The sequence below is a fragment of the Rhinopithecus roxellana genome, chromosome 1 (genome assembly GCF_007565055.1).
Source record: "Rhinopithecus roxellana isolate Shanxi Qingling chromosome 1, ASM756505v1, whole genome shotgun sequence".
NCBI classification, from domain to species: domain Eukaryota; kingdom Metazoa; phylum Chordata; class Mammalia; order Primates; family Cercopithecidae; genus Rhinopithecus; species Rhinopithecus roxellana.
This window is the reverse complement of record NC_044549.1, coordinates 48,341,739-48,360,818: the sequence shown is the minus strand read 5'-3', so window position 1 is coordinate 48,360,818 and position 19,080 is coordinate 48,341,739. Positions and strand designations below refer to the sequence as shown.

The 19,080-nt window shown below is 56.1% G+C and overlaps 1 protein-coding gene across 2 annotated transcripts; it reads left to right on the top strand.

Annotated features, from left to right (window-relative positions):
- Window positions 1-1,011: 1,011 nt before the first annotated feature.
- Window positions 1,012-17,789, top strand: TPRA1 (transmembrane protein adipocyte associated 1). 2 transcript variants are annotated; one of them, XM_010356665.2, is made up of 11 exons: window positions 1,012-1,275; window positions 10,481-10,622; window positions 10,772-10,904; window positions 13,845-13,931; window positions 14,028-14,100; window positions 14,225-14,304; window positions 14,871-14,981; window positions 15,113-15,173; window positions 15,380-15,482; window positions 15,620-15,700; window positions 17,073-17,789. In XM_010356665.2, the coding sequence occupies exons 2-11, from the start codon at window positions 10,498-10,500 to the stop codon at window positions 17,338-17,340; spliced, it is 1,122 nt and encodes a 373-aa protein (XP_010354967.1). In that variant the 5' UTR covers window positions 1,012-1,275; window positions 10,481-10,497; the 3' UTR covers window positions 17,341-17,789. The 2 variants fall into 2 exon arrangements, with proteins under 2 accessions (XP_010354967.1, XP_010354966.1); XM_010356664.2 differs by lacking the exon at window positions 1,012-1,275 and adding an exon at window positions 1,389-1,693.
- The last annotated feature ends 1,291 nt before the right edge of the window (window positions 17,790-19,080 follow it).

Here is a 19,080-nt window from a genome sequence, read left to right as displayed (position 1 = left end):
GAGGAGCCACTGGATTCCCCATGGCTCATTGTGTCTGTGGTCATTCGTGATTACGCAAGCCGCCATTGCCCAGCCTCTCTGGTGACTACAGAAACTGAAACTTAGGCTATGCACATTTGGGTGCAGTCCAGGCTGGGAAAGTCCCAGATGAAGTCCCAGAGGATCACAAGGTGGTTTCTTCCTCAATCTCCCTGTGTTTTTAGGACAGGAGCAAGGAGGAGAATGGGACCCAATCTCATTCCAGCCCAGCGGTGCTGTCATGAGGTGTGAGTCTTAGGGTGCCTGTAATAACTGGGTGCCTACAATCTGTGCCAGGCTCTGAGTCAGCCTCAAGATGCTGCAGGGGACATTCTGCAGCGTGGCTCTCTTGGCTCTGTCCTCATGACGCTGGAATTCTATAATAGAGTGGGGAGACTGGACGGGGAGGCAGTTAATGAAGACAATCAGGAGAGAATTAAGATGCTTGGAAGGAAATGAGACCGGACAGCTGCTCCAGCGAGGGTGCCCACAAAACCCTCTTAAGGACATGATGTGGCAAGGAGCCAGCTCAGCAGGGGAACAGGCGTAGAGACAGGAGCAGGAACAAGCTTGGAACAGCCGAGGGACAGAAACAGAGACCCGCATGGCTTGAGTATGGTGAATGCAGCATCCATGCCAGGGGATAAGACAGGCGCAATCAGGGAGGGCTTTCCAGAGGAAGCGGCTTGAAGAATTGTGGAAGTTAGAGTTGGGGGGAGGCGTCCTGGCTATGTCGCTTCCTCATTGCGGGCTTTGGGCAAGTTATTTGACCTCTCCAAGCCTCAGGTGGCCCTGTAAAACGTGACTATAATGACCGCCCAGCAGAGTTGTTAAGAGGAGTGCGGGAGGCCCGGCGCCGCCGCGTGGAGCAGCGCGCTGGGAGGCGGCGTCCCTGCGGTGTGGCGCAGCGGGAGCGCGTGACGCTGGGGAGGGTGAAGGTCCCCGCCCCGCCTTCCTCCCAGCTGAGCTCAGGTCGCCCCTGCTGGGCTCCCGAGGCGCCTCCACGCGAGGGCGCGGCCCCTGGAAGCTCCGCCCCGACGGTCCGGCTGCGGTCCCGGCCGGGAGGTGGAGCGCGGCTACCGCCAGCTGGTCCACTGACAACTGCCGCCAGCTGGAAGGCGCGCAGGGCGAAAGGTGGCGCGTACTGAGCTTTCCAGTCTTCGATTCCGCCCGATTTCCGAGTGAGAAAGGAAGGCCTCTCTCTTCCTGGAAGCAGCGTCGCGCCTACGCACCCACTCTGTGCTGTCTCTTTAAGAGGTCAGCGGACTGCTCCGTCTCTTGGGAATTTGATTGGTCTCTCCCACTTTTTTTTTTTTTTCAGTGATGGCTTATTCCTATAGGCTGCTGGAGGTTAGAGGGCGGGCCCGAGTGATACAGGGACTCTGGGACTTGTGGGACTGTGGCCGTTTTCGCAGTTTGGGCTGGACGAAAAAGACGGGTAGCCGCTGTCTGGAAGGGCTGTAGGGTGTGCGAGCTGACCCCGCCTCGCCTTTCCTGCCTAGCCCTCGTTCCGCGGACCCGGCCGCGCCCGGTCCTTGCGCGACGCTCCCCGGCCGCGGCCGCCTGGTCAGGCGCTGGAGGCCGGAGTCCCGCGGCCTGTGCTGGGTCCGCGCACACCCACGGCGGCGGATGGGCGGCCGGGGCGGCCGGGCCTGAGCGCGGCCAGGGCTTTCAGGTAAGGAGGCGGCCTTCTCCATGTCTCCTGCCGCAGCTAGAGGGGGAGCCCGGTCCTCCGTCCCAGCGGGAAGCCCAGCCGCGGTGCCCCTTTTTGCTCCGCGGGCGGCCCCTTGCGGCTCGGGCGCCGCTCGGACGGCCGAGGCGGCGTTTGGGAGGGAAGACCCTGGGTGTGGGAACCCAGGGGAGAAGCGCCGGGCAGTCAGGAGTCGCTCGGGGCGCGGGGGCACGCGAGGCCCCGGAGGGAGCCGCACGCAGTGGCGTCGGGCTTGGCCCCGGCTGGAGGCAGTGCGGGAGGAGATCCGGACCTCGGCGACCCGCTCCGGCGCGGGGTGGCGGCACGGGCTGCAGCCCCACGGTGGCCGTTCGCAGCGGCCGAGGTGCTCCTGAGCCAAGCCTGCGCCGGTTCGGGGCTTTGCTGCCCCGCAAGGGGCAGTGTCAAAGCCTCCGCTCCCCCTGGACTCGGGGAAGGCGGGTGGGGGCTGCCTTTCCCCTCCTCTCTGCAGTGAGGAGGGGCCGCGGGGTCGTCCAGTCCCCAGCGGGGCTTGGCGGTGCTGGAGATTAAGTTGTTCCCGTCATAACAACCTGTTGAGGGCTGCTTGTGTCTTGCCAGGCCGTGTTCTAGGGGACCGATTCCTGAGCACTCCCTGGATAGAGAGTAGTAAACACCCAAACGCGGCTCGGGCGCTGGAGACAGCTGAGAAGGGAGGGCTTCTCAGAGGAGGTGCCAGGAGAAAGCTAGGAGAGAGCCAGTACAAAGGCCCTGAGGAAGGGACCAGCTCAGCAACCAGGAGGGCACGGTGCAGGTCAGATTGGGCCCAGGCCTCCCCATCCTCCTGGGGTCTCCGGCTTAGGACAGGGACCACACACCTGCCAGCCCCAAGGCCGAAGGACAACACAGGAGAGCAAAGTAACTTGGCCTCTGCCCTATGGCGCTTCCCCACCATGTCCTTGCTCCAGGGTTTGTAAGCTCAACAGTCCTTTGGGGTGGGAAGCATTGAGAGCCCCTCTCCCTAGGGTTTCCCATCCGGTATTCGTGGTTGGGGTTTGGTCAATACTGTTGCACAGATAAGAGCAGGGGTCCTGTTAACTAAAAGTCAGTGCTGGCCAGGCGCGGTGGCTCACGGCTGTAATCCTAGCACTTTGGGAGGCCAAGATGGGTGGATCATCTGAGGTCAGGAGTTTGAGACCAGCTTGGCCAATATGGCAAAACCCCATCTCTACTAAAACTACAAAAATAAGCTGGGTGTAGTGGCACCCACCTGTAATCCCAGCTACTCAGGAGGCTGAGGCAGGAGAATCACTTGAATCCAGGAGGTGGAGGTTGCGCGGAGATTTTACCACTGCACTGCAGCCTAAGCAAGAAAGCGAGACTGTCTCCAGAAAAAAAAAAAAATCAAAAAAGTCAGGGCTTCAGGTATTTCATAAGCTTTGATACATAATGGCAATCCTGGTATGACCAGCAGCCCCATAACCCCAGTGGGGTTGCTGGATCAAGCAGCAGCAGGAGGGACACCACCTGGAGCCTGTGGGAAACACAGACTGTCAGCCCTACCCCTGCCCTTGGGAGGAGCATCTGCATGTTAACAACACCAGGGTATTTCCCACATCAGGTCTGAGAAGATAGCTCTAGAACAAGCCTAGTGCTCTTGACCCACAGATGGAGAAACAGGCCCGGAGAGGGGTACCTGGCAAGTTGTTGACTGGGGGCCTGGGCTCTGGAGACAGACAGCCTGGATTGCTGGCCTGGCAAGTGGCTGCCCCTCTGAGTTCCACGTGCACAATGCGGATAACATAAGTACCTCCCTCCCAGGATTGGAAACCAGAGCGCCGAGGTTGGGCACAGAGGTTGCTATTTTGTAGGCAGGGGAGTGGGGGCAGGGAGAGCAGCTTACACCTCCTCTGCGTCTCCTCAGACCCCACAGCAGTGGGGGCTTCCAAAGGAGTCCATGGACCTGGGAACCAATTCCTTTCCCTCCTTGCCCTTCAGTCCCTTCTCTGATAATCCCAGCTACTTGGGAGGCTGAGGTAGGAGAATAGCTTGAACCCGGGAGGTGGAGGTTGCAGTGAGCCAAGATCACGCCACTGCACTCCAGCCTGGGCGACAGAGCAAGAGACTCTGTCTCAAAAAAAAAAAAAAAGAAAAGCAGCAACCACCTTTGTACATGTGTCGTTTTTGTAGATGTTTATCTCCCTGTTTTTTTTTTATTCTTATGGCACCCCTTGTTAGGCAGGTGTTTTACCCATGACACTTGGAGGGGGAGTGACTCACCCAGGTCACACAGCAAGCATGTGGCGGAACCAGCAGTGCAGCCCATCTTCTTGACTCCATAACCTGTGTTAGCTGGAGGTTTTTCAGTGGTAAATTAGAGAAATCAGACTCAAACCGGCCTAGGCAGAAATGGGGATTTGTTGGGATTTATAACTGAAAAATCCAAGGGGGTAGGACTGGCTTTAGGTGTGTCTGAATCCAGGGGCTCCAGTGAGCTCATCAAGATCTGTCTTCATCTGTGTCTCAGCTCTGCACTCCTCCGTGTCGGCTTTACTCTGAGACGGGTCTCTGAGCGTGAGGTCAAGGTGGTACAGCCCTGACTTACTGAGCTCAGCAGAGAGGGTTTCCTCAATTATCAATGAGAATCTCCCCTGAGACTTTTGCTCTAATAATTTATTCTAATAATAATTTACAGCAAAAGCCTCAGGGCAGATTTTCATTGGTCAGGGTGATGGAACATCCTGACTAGCCAGGCTTAGATCACAGGTGCATTCCCTGGGTTGTGAAGGGTTGGAGTCAGGCATCCATAAACTTCCAGAGAGTCGGGGAGCTGAGTTTCCACTTCAGGAAAGCAGTACTCTTACCAACTAGCAGGAGGCTGGATGTTGGGCAGGCAAAACCGGGAGAAGCCCACCCCACCCTCCATATCCTGGACTCTGCCTGACTCCCCCACTCTCCTCCTCCCTGCCCCTGTTCCTCCCAACTGGCTTCTGTGCCGCAAGGGGCCACTCTGCTTCCTGGTGACTGCTGGGTGCCTGGCCTGCACCCTGGCCCTGCCCGTCCTGGGGCTGCGTGACATTCCATCCTGAGTCAGAGCTGGTGTTGGGCTGTTAGGACCAGGCATTTGTTCTGCCTGACTTGGCTTTATAATAGGTGTGGGGATAGCCCATCATGGTGGCCCACACCTATAATCTCAGCACTTTGGGAGGCTGAGGCGAGTGGATCACTTGAGGTCAGGAGTTCTAGACCAGCCTGGCCAACATGGCGAAACCCTGTCTCTACTAAAAATACAAAAATTAGCCAGGTATGGTGGTGCACACTTGTGATCCTAGCTACTTGGGAGGCTGAGATGGAAAGATTGCTTGAACCCAGAAGGCTGAACTTGGGAGGCAGACGTTGCAGTGAGCTAAGATCACACCACTGGACTCTAACCTTGGTGACAGAGTGAGGCTCTGTCTTGAAAATAAATACATAAATAAATAAGAGGGGTGGGGAGGAGAGGGCTGTAGAATCTCCCTCCTTCATCACGTCGCTGATATTCTCAACTCAAAGTTACAAGTTATTATCTCCTGCCACCAGAAGTCAGGCAGGAGGCCGCGCTGCACACCCGCTTCCAGCTGTAAGCTCCTCCATGCTCAGGTGGTGGCCCAGTCCTCCAGGGGTGCAGGAAGACACAGTTCTGGACACCACGCCCTCTACTGCCCCACGCAGGTGCAGATCTCTCCATGAGGCATCACATGCCTTTGCCTCAACCAACTGCTGGCCAGGAGCAGAAGGGCCACCCTTCTTGACTTTGACCAGAGCCACTCTGCAGGGCATGCTAGCTGTAGAGGAGGACAGTTACTCATTTGGTGGACTGTCCTATGCATTGCAGACATTTGGCAGCCCTGGACCCTGCACACAAAAAAGTCCACAGTCCTCCATCCCCTAGCAGTTGCCATGTCAAACTAGAGCAGTACTCTACACCGGCTCCACCCCAGAGACCACTGGCTGAAATTAATGGAGACTCAATTTCTGGTGCTGGGGAGGGGCCCCTGTTTGAACACTAGGCTTTATGGAGGGATCCTGAACAAAATAGTAGCTTGTTAGTGAGGAAGAAGGGGACAGTGTCTTGTGGGCAGTGTTGGCCTCAGTTGCAAAACATCCAGTGGCTCAGGCCAGAAACTGTACCATCAGCCTTCTTTGGCCTCTTCTCTCATTCCCTGTGTTTGATCTGTCAGTGGGTCTTGTTGGCCGAGCGTCCCAAAGGTCTCCCAAATCCCTCTGTTCCACCTGCGCTGTTGCCACTAGTGCAAGCCTCTGTCCTCTCATACCTGGACTGTTGTAGGAGCTCCTCATGGCCTCCCTGTCTCTGCTTCTCCTCCACTTCATCCCTTTTCACTGGCATCCTGTCCCCACAGAAACCAGACCCCTCTCTCCTCGTAACACCCTTCTGGTTGCACTTAGAGTGAAGTCGAGTTGCATGTGGGACCTGGCCCTGCCAACCTTTCTGGTATCAGCTACTCTGGCCTGTTTTTTGCCCTTGGGGCGGGACAAACCTGTTCCCACCTCTGGACCTGTGCATCTGGATCTCACGTGATTCTCCCTGGAATGTTCTTTATCTCTATCTTTCGAAGACTGGCTCCTGCTTATTTATTGAGAGCTGGGCTCAAAATATCTGACCACCCAGTCCAAGCAGTACCTTTATATTCATTGGGATTTGGACTAGCTGTTGAAACAAAGGCTAAGATAATAGTTTTATCTATGCATAACAGCCTCTGTGCAAGCTGTCCAGTACATGCACGGAGTCCCCATTGTGCTGGGGACCCAGACACCTTCTTTCTCACTGCTCTGTTACCCTCATACAGGGTTTCTGCTTCATGGTCTGGGAAGACTGCTCTTGCTCCCACTGTCGTATCCATATTCCAGCCACCCGGAAGGGAGAAGGGCATGACCTGAAATTGGCAGATCTCACTCCAGCCTGGGCAACAAGAGAGAAACTCCATCTCAAAAAAAAAAAAAAAAGTTGACCAGGTGCAGTGACTCACACCTGTAATCCCAGCACTGTGGGAGGCCAAGGTGGGCGGATCACGAGGTCAGGAGATCAAGACCATCCTGGCCAACATGGTGAAACCCTGTCTGTACTAAAATACAAAAAATTAACTGGACATGGTGGCACGCGCCTGTAGCCCCGCTACTCAGGGGGCTGAGGCAGGGGAATTGCTTGAACCTGGGACGCAGAGGTTGAAGTGAGCCGAGATCACGCCATTGCACTCTAGCCTGGTGACAGAGCAAGACGATGTCTCAAAAAAAAAAAAAAAAAAAAAGCTTGTGTTAGTGAAGGCTGGGCTGCTTTGATCCCCTCCCAACAGTAGGGAAGGACCCATCTTCTTTCTTAGGATCTACTATGTGTCTATAATATTCCCCATCACTTGAAGATTGCAGCTATGGCCTCATTTTATTATTTTTAATTAATTCTTTTTTGAGGCGTGGTCCCACTCTGTCACCCAAGCTGGAGTGCATGGCACGATCATAGCTCACTGCAGCCTTGAACTCCTGGGCTCAAGCCATCCTCCCACCTCAGCCTTACTATTAGCTGGGACTACAGGTATGCACCACTATACCTGGCTAATTTTTGTATTTGTTTCTTTTTTTTTTGAGATGGAGTTTCACCCTTGTTGCCCAGGCTGGAGAGCAATGGTACGATGTCGGCTCACTGCAACCTCTGCCTCCTGGGTTCAAGTGTTTCTCCTGCCTCAGCCTCCTGAGTAGCTGGGATTACAGGCATGCGCCACCATGCCTGGATAATTTTTTTTTTTTTTTTTTTTTTGAGACAGAGTCTTGCTCTGTCACACAGGCTGGAGAGCAATGGTGCGATCTCAGCTAAACACAACCTACACCTCCTGGGTTCAAGTGATTCTCCTGCCTCAGCCTCCTGAGTAGCTGGGCCCTTTATAGGCATGTGCCACCATGCCTGGCTAAGTTTTTTGTATTTTTAGTAGAGACAGGGTTTTTCCATTTTGGTCAGGGTGGTCTCGAACTCCTGACCAGGTGATCCGCCCGCCTTGGCCTCCCAAAATGCTGGGATTGCTGGTGTAAACCACCGTGCCTGGTTCTAATTTTGTATTTTTTTTTTTTTTTTAGTACAGGCGGGGTTTCTCCATGTTGGTCAGTCTGGCCTCAAACTCCCAACCTCAGGTGATCCGCCTCCCTCAGCCTCCCAAAGTGCAGGATTACAAGTGTGAGCCCCCGTGCCCAGCCTTTTTTTTTTTTTTTTTTTTGAGACAGAGTCTTGCCCTGTCACCCAGGCTAGAGTGCAGTGGCACGATCTCAGCTCACTGCAAGCACTGCCTCCCGGGTTCAAGTGATTCAAGTGATTCTCCTGCCTCAGCCTCCCAAGTAGCTGGCATTACAGCTGCACGCCACCATGCCCGGCTAATTTTTGTGTTTTTTAGTAGAGATGGAGTTTTGGCATGTTGACCAGGCTTGTCTTGAACTCCTGACCACAAGTGATCCGCCTGCCTTGGCCTCCCAAAGTGCTGGGATTACTGGCGTGAGCCACCGCGCCTGGCCAATTTTTGTGTTTTTTGTAGAGATGAGGTCTTGCTATGTTGCCCAGGCTGGTCTGAAACTCCTGAGCTCAAGCAGTCCTCCCTCCTTAGCCTCCCAAAGTGTTGGGATTGTGAGTCACTGCACCCTGCTGTCCTTATTATTTAGATGGGGACCTGATCCCAGAGCCAGTGAGTGGCCCACTGGAGCAACCTGAGCCCCAGCCCATGGCCCACCCCCTTCGGAGTCTTCCCTCCCTTTCATCCAGAGGTGTTCTGGTGTTGAAGGGCTTGGACCAGCAATGGGAATATTCCTAAGCCCCCCAGCCCTGTCTTGGGCTGCTGTTGTTCAAGGATGGCTTTGGCAACAACAGAAGCAGGTCTCCTGTTGCGTTTCTGCAGACCTTGTTGACAGGCATGCAGCTCACTGGGTGGCTCCTTGCTGAAGGGGAGGCCTGGGCCCTTGATGTGTTTTCGGGACACATCTTTTTTTTTTTTTTTTTTTTTTGAGATAGAGTCTCGCTCTGTCGCCCAGGCTGGAGCGCAGTGGTACCATCTCGGCTCACTGCAGCCTCCGTCACCTGGGTTCAAGCAGTTCTACTGCCTCAGCCTACCGAGTAGCTGGGACTGTAGGTGCATGATGCCATGCCCAGCTAATCTTTTTTTTTTTTTTTTTTTTTTTGTATTATAGTAGAGATGGGGTTTCACCATGTTGCCCAGGCTGGTCTTGAACTCCTGAGCTCAGGCAATCTGCCCGCCTCGGCCTCCCAAAGTGCTAGGATTGCAGGTGTGAGCCACCGTGCCCAGCCACATCTTTTTTACTTTTTAAAATGTACTGAAGTGCACCTATGACTTAGGAGTCATCGGTGTGTGGCTCAATGACTTATCACACAGTGAACACGCCTGTGTACCCACCACCTGGATCTGACACCCAGAAGCTGGCATGCCTCCCCCAATTACCACGCTCTTCATTTCCCCAAAGGTGCCCCGTCTACATTTGTCCACGGATCGTATGCCTGTCGGCCCTTGTGCCTGGCTTCACGCTATATCACTTCTGAGAGTCATTCGTGTTGCCTGTAGCAGTGGGTCGTTCTTTTTATGCTGTGCAGTGTCGACCATTTATGCTCATGCTCTGGGGCTGTTCCCCGCCTGGAGCTTTCATCCACAGGCTTTATGAGCATTCCTGGTGAAGCGGAGTCATAGGCATCTGGCCCAATCTGTTCAAATCATTCTAAATATTGGCATCTGTTATGTTCTGGTGCCCCAGGCCACACCTGGATCACCCGAATTCCCTGCAGAAGTACCTGTTGCTATTCCCTGAGAGTCCTCTAGCTCAGGAGTCTTGGTTTTCTGACCAGACCCTCAGTCCTCCAACCCCAGAGTGGTTCCCAGGACCCCAGACCACCAGCTCTCCTGTCTTCCAGGCTAGACTCAACCTCTCGTGCATAGAGTGTCATGTGGGCCCCTGCCTATGGGCCCACCCTGTCCCTGGCTTCACCCTGTAGCCTGACTGTTGCAGACACAGCTTGCCCTGCCCCTCTGTGGTATAGCCTCTTCCCCCATGCCCATCTCTACTTGGAGACCTCCTGTGCATCTCCCAGGCATGGCTCAGTGTCCCCTCCATCTTTGTCTGTGGTGGCAGAGGGAGATAAGGGCCAGAGGGTGCAACTGAGGAGGGCATGGTGCCCAGCTATGGCCCTCAGCAGTGCCGTGGCCTCATACGAGTCAGTGGCCTCTGAGTTCTGCATGGTGTGGCGGGTCGGAACCACGGCTGATCGCTACCAAGAACTCCCCACGTGTGTGTCTTGTTTGAGGCACTTGGCATCACCACAGCCTTACTTGTTACATCCCATTCCATAGGTGGGGGACACAGGCACGGAGAGGACAGGAAGGAAAGGGCAGGGCTGGGCTGTGTAACCTAGAGCCTGTGCTCTCACCCATGCTGCTCTCATGGGCCCTCAGGACTGAAAGTAGCCAAGTGGCTGTGCCTTACACACGGAGGTGCTCAGCTGAGGGGGTGGCTTTGTGACTGTTTGCGGGTCGTGAGATAGAGCCTGAGATGGGGGACTGGGCCCCTGCCTGGGGGATTGGGTCGTGACCTGTGTGGAGTCCCACACTGAGTTGCAGTAGGTAGGGAGGGTGGTTTACAGGGGTGCTCTGTGCAGCCTCTCTGATTTTCCCCTGGGAGTCCCAGGTCCAGAGGAAGGAGGACAGTGGCCCAGGCCACACAGCTCCTGCGCGGCTCACTGGGTGGCTCTCACTCCCCCAGGGCTGGCTGGTGGCAGAATGGACACCCTGGAGGAGGCGACTTGGGCCAATGGGAGCACAGCGCTACCCCCACCCCTGGCACCAAACATCAGTGTGCCTCATCGCTGCCTGCTGCTGCTCTATGAAGACATTGGCACCTCCAGGTGAGGCAGTCACAACACTGGGCAGGCTCGCTGAGTGTCAGTGGCTTTTCCTGGAGTGGGGGAGTGGTGAGGGTGGGCCAGACTGTGTGCTGGAGAGAGGGTGCATATGTGGCCTCGCCAGTGAGCCAGCTTCTGTGCCTATCTGCCAGGGTCCGGTACTGGGACCTCTTGCTGCTCATCCCCAATGTGCTCTTCCTCATCTTCCTGCTCTGGAAGCTTCCATCTGCTCGGGCCAAGATCCGCATCACCTCCAGCCCCATTTTTATCACCTTCTACATCCTGGTGAGTTCACTGCAGTTGACAAGAGCCAACGACAACTGGGTTAAACAAAAAGGAATTAACTGCTTCTATAATGAAAGTGAGCTTCAGGTATGGCTGGATCCAGGCAGTTAAATGATGCCGTTAGGATCTGTTACTGCATCTCTGCTCTCTTTGGGACTTATCTCTGATGAGTTCTCCTCATATGGTGTCAAAGATGGCCAAGAACAGCTTTGAGCTAACATCCTGCCTCTACAACTCAGGCAGACAGTGCCTGTTTGCTGATAGTGCCAGTGTAGACCTGGGATTTCCTCTGACTGGCCCACCTAGGATCCCATCTTCATCCCTGAGCCAAGCACTGTGGCTAGGAAGGAAAGGGGCACTGTGAAGCTGGGAGGGCAGCAGCAGCTCAGCCGGACCATATGGACTGAGGGAGGTGGTCCCTACAACAGAACTGGGGAGCTGATCCTAGAGGGGAGGGGAATAGATGCTGGGTGGGAAAAATGCCCACTGCATCCTCCAAACTTTCGTCCCCTATCTGTCCATTCTGTGAAACCTCTTTGGAGAAGACATCTTACTTGCTGGGAGAGCCTGCATTCTCACCACTTGGTGGTCCTGGCACATGTTGCCTGGGGAGAGGTGTCAGGGCTGTGGTTGAGAAGGCAGCTCAAATGTGGGCTGTCCCAGTATAGGCTCCAGGTGTGGGCTGTCCGGTATAGGCTCCAGGTGTGGGCTCTGGGTATAGGCTCCAGGTATAGGCTTCAGGTGTGGGTTCCAGGTGTGGGCGGTCTCAATGCAGGTTCCAGGTAAGGGCTGCAGGTCTGGCTGTGCAGGTATGGGCTGCAGAAGGCTTCAGGTGTGGACTACCCAGGTATGGGCTGTCCAGGTGCGGGCTTCAGGTATGAGCCATCTAGGTATGGGCTTCAGGTGGGGGTTATCCAGGTGCAGGCTGTCTGGGTGGGGGCTGTCAGGTGTAGGCTTCAGGTATGGGCTGTGCAGGGACAGGCTATCCAGGTGTGGACTTCAGGGCTGTCCAGGTGCAGCCTGTCCAGGTGTGGGCTGTCCTGGTGTAGGCTTTGGGTACGGGCTGTCCAGGTATGGGCTTCAGGTGTGGGCTGTCCAGCTCCCTTCCTTCAGGCGCCCTTAGCCTGCCTGCAGGGCCTGCCTGGCTGGAGTCCTCCCTTCTGTGTGGCCCTTAGATACCACCACATGAGAGCCGAGTGGCTCCCTGGTCACCTCTTTGTGGTCTAGCCCAGAACTTCCCCATCAGAGGAGTGGGCTGTGGGCAGGCAGAGAGACAGACAAGCGACTGGGGAAGCCTGGAGGCTGTAGTGGCCTGATGTCCCTTACACCTGCAAGATGGTGGTGGACAGGACTGGGAACTGAGGCCTGCTTTCTTCTCTGCTTCTCTCCCCATTTACTTATTTGTGTATTTATTCAACAGATATTAAACACCTACTGTATGCTAGGCAGATGTCCTTTTGTGGGATAAGGGGGAGTGCAGGCAGGAAGAAAGAGCCAGGGCTAAATGTCCAGGAACATAGTACAGGACCCAGTCCATCAACTTCTGGGGACTTTGTCCTAAACAGTTCAGGAGGCAGTGGTAAGAGTGGACTCAGGAAGTCCAGCTCTGAACCCCAGCCATGCTGCTGTGTGACCTGGAGCCAGTGGCTTGGTCTCTCTGTGCCCCAGTGCCCTTCTGCGTAATAGATGTTGATCTGCTTTAGCTGTGGAGTTTGTGTGAGCACCTATGAGGTCATCTGCATAGCTGCAGCCCAGTGGGAGCTTGGCACACAGTAGGCGTTTGGCAGTTTGTTGCTTTTGCTGCCTGCCCTCTGACACAATTTCTCATGGCATAAAAGACAGAGTATATATGGATCTGGGCATGTGTCAGAAAACCCAACTGAGGCTCACAGAAGCCAGTTTCTGACTGAGAAACTGGGCAGTTCCTGGGCCTCAGGCACAGCAGGATTTTGGGGCACAGCAGTGGTACTGGGGCACCATCTCCATCTCCCACTCAGCCTGGCATCTCCCCGATGGCCCTGCTCTCTTGCCATCTGCCCTTGTGGCAGCAGGGTGGCGTCCATGGTTCCAGGTTTGCATGCCCTTGGTCTGCCTTTCCCAGCAGTTGCACCTGACATCCTGGTTCTCTCTCATGGGGCTCCTGTGGGTCCCATGCACTTCCCTGAACCAGCCCTCAGGCCAGGGGAATGACATACACCACTGGCCAGTGCTGCGTCCTAGGCCCATCCCTGAAGCCAGGAGCGGTGGACTCAGCCTCATCTGAAACCACTGAAGTCGGGGTGAGGAGGGAGAGGAAGGGGATGGATATACCAGGCCGATAAGTGCCACAGATGCTGAGCAGGCCCTTTTGTGAAACCTGCTGGGCCGGTAGCTTCCCTGGGGCTCTCCGCACCTGTTATCAGTGACCTTTCGCCTGGTCCCGCATGCCTCAGAATTAAAACCATGAATATGACAATAATAGCAAATGTATACTTGGCCCTTCCTGGGTGCCAGGCAGTCTTCTGCTGCATCTGTTAACCCATTTGACCCAACAATCAAATGCAGTAGGTTTTGTTTCTGCCCCCGTTTTATAGATGAGAAAGCTAAGGTACAGAGCCAGGAAGCAGCAGCCTGCTACTTGTGATGTGAACCTGGCCCATCTGGCTCCACCGTGCTCACCCCTACTCACCAGCCCAAGGCTTTTGTTCCTAGCCAGGAAACTGGGGCCCCGAGAGGGGAGGGCCAGGCCTGGAGGTCACCTGCAGTTGAGGGTCTACAAGTCTGTGAGCCTTGCTCCCTGGAGCCTGATCCCCACCTCCCTGTGTCCCACCCTGACTTGCCCCTTCCTCCTTTCCGACCTCAGGAATCAAAGGCTCCTGTAGATATGGGGATGAGCTTACTGCCCCTGCCAATGCAGAGGCTCTTGTTCCCTGACTACCACGCCACTCCCTTGCCCACCAGGTGTTTGTGGTGGCGCTGGTGGGCATTGCCCGGGCCGTGGTATCCATGACGGTGAGCACCTCGAACGCTGCAACTGTTGCTGATAAGGTGCGGCTGGGCCCTCTGAGGGAGGCCGGGGAGGCCTGGCCTGGGGTGGGCTGGGGATGCTGGCCCAGGCTGACACTGTGCCCACTCTGCGTGCAGATCCTGTGGGAGATCACCCGCTTCTTCCTGCTGGCCATCGAGCTGAGTGTGATCATCCTGGGCCTGGCCTTTGGTGTGTGTACCGCTGGGCTCCTGGGCCCCGGTGACGCTCTCCCCTGCCCCTCCCTGGCTGTGGGCTGACTCTGGCGTGGTCACCTGGGCTGGCTCCTGCCTACTGACCAGCACATTTCTTCCAGGCCACCTGGAGAGCAAGTCCAGCATCAAGCGGGTGCTGGCCATCACCACAGTGCTGTCTCTGGCCTACTCTGTCACCCAGGTAAGAGGGTGGGTGTGGGCAGGAGACGCCAGGGGTCAGGACACCAGGCACCCACTGCTTCTGGGCTTGGGTGAGGTTTCCAGTCTTTGTCACCTTCAGAATTCTCAAAACTTTGCACTTGAGAAATCACATGGGATGCTTGTTACTGAGGCACGTTCTGGGGTCCCCTGGAGATTCGGATCCAGTAGGCCAGGGCGCCAGGGTGGGAGGCTCAGGACTTGCCATTTTAATAAAGAGTTCAGGTAGGGACAGTGCAGGTCCACAGACCTCCCTGAGAAGCATGCATCTAGAGGCCCCTTTCTTAGACTGGGGGCAGGTACTGCACTTCGTCCATCTCTGCCCCCTGCCCCACGTGACTCAGCCCAAGACTGGGCCGGTTCCGGATGCTACAATCAGGTGGGCAGTACGTGGCCTGGGAGCAGGCTGGGGCAGGTGACTTGAGGGTCAGGCCAAGAGGCTGGACTTGGTGTGGTAGAGAGCTTAGGGGGCTTTGCATCAGGGAAAGCCCCTGGGAGGGAGGAGCCTTGAGATCCTCTCCCTTCATCCCTTCCTGCTTGCCCCTGCAGGGCACCCTGGAGATCCTGTACCCTGATGCCCATCTCTCAGCTGAGGACTTTAATATCTATGGCCATGGGGGCCGCCAGTTCTGGCTGGTCAGCTCCTGCTTCTTCTTCCTGGTGAGGTTCAGGCTGGGGCAACTGGGGTGACTGGGGCCTCAGGGCCAGGTAGGGGATTGGATGCCTGGGTTTCTGGCTGTGGGTCAGGGCTGGCGCCCCCAGCACTGTCTCAGCCCTGCCTGTCTCTGTAGGTCTACTCTCTGGTGGTCGTCCTTCCCAAGACCCCGCTGAAGGAGCGCATCTCCCTGCCTTGTGAGCAGCTGGCCGGCAGCTCTGGGACAGGCGGGGACAGGAGGGGGTCTACTGGGCCACTGTGGCTGGGAGCTGGAGAGCCCTGGGTGAGAGGGAGGCCTAGGGGGGTCCCGGGGGACACACCAGGCTTGAGGGTGGTAGGTGCTGGAGGCAGAGCCTGGCCTGGCCAGGGTGGGACCTCACGACCCACCTTGTCTGGCCCCCAGCTCGGAGGAGCTTCTACGTGTATGCGGGCATCCTGGCACTGCTCAACCTACTGCAGGGGCTGGGGAGTGTGCTGCTGTGCTTGGACATCATTGAGGGGCTCTGGTGCGTGGGGGCCGCAGGGTGTCTACCTTGTGGGGGCATGGGAAGTGGGCGGCAGGGTGTCCACCCACTGGGGGCATGGGGAGGTGTGGAGTCAGCATAGGGCTGGGAGGCCCCGCACTGACTCGTCTTCTCCGCAGCTGTGTAGATGCCACAACCTTCCTGTACTTCAGCTTCTTTGCTCCGCTCATCTACGTGGCTTTCCTCCGGGGCTTCTTTGGGTGAGTCTGTGGCCGCCGGCGCCCCCGCGTGGCTGCCGGCGGAACTGCGCCTTCTTCCAGCATGGGTGTGAGGATTGAAACAGAGGTGGCTGTGTATGCATTCAACGTGCATGCGCACGCAATACTTGCATATGGGCCCACGCCTACAGATACACATGCACATGCACACAGATATACACACACTCAGGCACATGTGCATGGACACGTGCACATGCACGCACAGATGCACAAGCATGCACACATGCACAAACATGCACATACGGATACACACGGGCACATGCACACAAACATACACACCCACATGCATGCATACACACATGAACACACATGCGCTCAACATATACATGTAGATATATGCACACATACACATATACATACATATATATGCACATTGTATGTACAGTACACACAGACATACTCTCACCATGAGAGATAGAGTGACTGTGCACGTTGTTCTACATTGCTGGTTTTTATTTAATAATATATTAACTCATTCATTCGCAAGCATTCATTGAACACCTACTGTGTGCCAGACACTGCTAGAGCCAGAAGATGGGAGGCCCACAGTGGATGCAAATCCCTGTCCTCATGGAGCTTGTACCCTGCTGGGGGAAGACTTAAGTGGGGAGCAGGTTTGGGGTGGGAAGTCAGTTGGATTCTCTGGGGTTGAGTACACTGCTGTGCACATGTGCATCTGCAGAAGTGTCTGTGAGATGGGATGCTGAAGACGTGGGATTGGGGGTCCCACTCCAGGCCTCTAATATGGTCAGAATGTGGGTGCTTTGCCCCTCCTTTCTCACCTGCCAGGTCTTGTGGGGAGGGGCTCAGCCTCCCCCGGGTGAAGCTGGCAGAGGGTCAGACTGGCCCACGGCCACAGCTCGGATCTGTGCACACAATTTCTCTCCTGAGCCTCAGGCTCCTTTTGTAAATTGGGTGTAGTGTGTCCCCGTTGGAGAGTTGCCCTGAGGGCCGAGGGACCAGGTCAGAGTGGAGTGGGCGATAACATGAGCAGCAGGGGTCAGAGGAGTGAGGCAGAGGCCACAGCCAATGTTTCCTGAGCGCTTGGGCAGGCGCTGTTGAAGGCTCATGATTTATGTCTGTTCTTCCTCCACATGGTGTCCACGCACCCATTTCACCATGAGGAAGCAGGCACAGAGGCCCCCTGCCTGAGCTCACACAGTCGGGGGAGGAGGGCTGGGTTCCAAAACAAGTCTAGATGGGCACCAGGGTCCAGCCGACAGGCCTACTCGGGGTGGGTGTCAGGCAACTGTTGGCCGATTCCTTCCTTATCTGGTGGCCCCATTGGCCTGGAGGGAAGACTGTTTCTGAGTCACTCAGTGAGGCTCCTGTGCCCCTTTCTCCCTCCTGTCAGCTCAGAGCCCAAGATCCTCTTCTCCTACAAATGCCAAGTGGACGAGACAGAGGAGCCGGATGTACACCTACCCCAGCCCTACGCTGTGGCCCGGCGGGAGGGCCTGGAGGCTCCAGGGGCTGCTGGGGCCTCAGCTGCCAGCTACTCAAGCACGCAGTTTGACTCTGCTGGCGGGGTGGCCTACCTGGATGACATCGCTTCCATGCCCTGCCACACTGGCAGCATCAACAGCACAGACAGTGAGCGCTGGAAGGCCATCAATGCCTGAGAGCAGCTGCCAGGGCCTGCGGAGGACAGGCCAGAATGGAGGCCAGCGGGCCCAGAGTCCCCGGGGGAGGAGGACCAGGTCAAGGGACCTTCTGTGGGCGGTAGCCCTGTGTGCCCTGTTCCCACCATGAGTCTGGAGGCCCCACCTCCCTGGGGCTCCCAATCCCCTTTGCCATCTCTGCTCTCACTGGGGACCCTCCTCCCTTCCCACCTGGTCTCATACTGCTCAGCGACATGGCCTGGGCTTTCCTTCCAGGGCCATGCTTGGCAAGGTTGGCTGAGGGCACCCCTCCTTCTCTGCATCCTTGGCACGAGGGCAGGGCTGGCTCTCCCAATGCCTCCATCCCATCCCCATGGTGCTTTGGCCTCCTCAAAGTCCACTGTGGTGGATGGACTGAAGTGTGTATATTTTCTTGATCTATTTTTTAATAAAAAAGAAAAGGAGCAGAAGGTGCTAATGTGGAGGTTTTGCAGGAATACCGGGGCTGGTTCCTTTCAGGAGCCTGAGGGCTGGGTGAGGGGCTGGGAGGCTCAGGGGGCCTCTGTTTGCTCAACTAAGGAACAATCCCCAATGCCCAAGCCCTGGACTGCCTGCTGGAGAGGTGGAGAGAAACAGGATCCCAGCTGCCCCTGCCCCTGGGCCCATCTGAGTAGTGGGGACAGACATTGGAGAGAGAGGAGAACTATGTTTTGTGAGCCAGCCCCTCTCCCTTCTGTGTCAGAGACACACACTGTTGACTTGAGCAGCCAGTTCCCTCTGCTCAGCTCCAGTAAAACTCAGAATGGACTTACTGTTGCCATCTGTAAAATCCGGAGAAGACCCATCCTGCAGGGCCTTTTGTAAGGATTGGAAAACACTAAGCGTGAGTGGCTGGCGTACAATAATGAACGATAAGGATAGCTCTTATTTTTAGCCTCAAGAATAGTGCTTGGCGCATAGTAAGCCCTCAGCAGACAGGATGCGGGGAATGATGTTTGTCATAAGGATGGGTGTGGTTGGCTGAAAATGGGAGTAAATCAGAACAAAGCACTGGGATCATAAGGCGTGAGTACAGGAGAGGGGCCCGTGTGTCCCTGCCACTGCCCTTGTACCTGAGTTCGGCTTTGAGCTTTTTGGCAGCCAGAGCGAAAGGGAGTTGCTGCCAGTTATGTAATCCCCAGTGTTGGAGAGGAGGGGCCCACCCAGGACACAGCCAACTGCATGCTTCAGAGCCTGAGGAGGTCACAGTCCCGGCCATGGGGACCCTGAGGGTCAGGCTGTTGCCCGCCTCCACGATTGGCCTTTATTTAGGGGGGAACGGGGTGCCGAGGGCACCAGCTCCAACACAGCTCATGTCTGTGGTGCCAGTGTATCAGGCTCCCTGGGATCCAGGGCCCGGAGGGTTGCTAGTGGGCAGGGCTGACAGTACGGCCAGTGAGCTGGACTCCTGGGCTGCAGCGGGGACTGCAGGGTGCCCCTGAGTGGCATGCTTTGTTGAGGCCTCTCAGCTCACGTAAAAGCCTGGTAATCAGGGAAGGCAAGCTCACAGCATTCTGAGTGAGCAGGGTTGGGGGCCAGCAGGGATTTGACCATCAAATCCACATGCAGTCCAAGACGGCAGTGTCAGCGGAGGTTTGCTGGGTGCAGTGAATGAGCAGAGAGGCATCCACAGAAGAAAAGAGACCATTTTTGTAATTTTTGTTGTTGTTGTTGAGACGGAGTCTTGCTCTGTCGCCCAGGCTGGTGTGCAATGGCGCCATC

What these genes read in the sequence shown, in the direction of transcription:
- TPRA1 (XM_010356665.2), top strand. Translation starts at nt 10,498, where the DNA reads ATGGACACCCTGGAGGAGGCGACTTGGGCCAATGGGAGCACAGCGCTA. An exon ending in TTATCACCTTCTACATCCTG is followed by an intron (nt 10,905 to 13,844) that starts GTGAGTTCACTG and finishes CTTGCCCACCAG; the next exon opens with GTGTTTGTGGTGGCGCTGGT. An exon ending in GCTCCTGCTTCTTCTTCCTG is followed by an intron (nt 14,982 to 15,112) that starts GTGAGGTTCAGG and finishes CTGTCTCTGTAG; the next exon opens with GTCTACTCTCTGGTGGTCGT.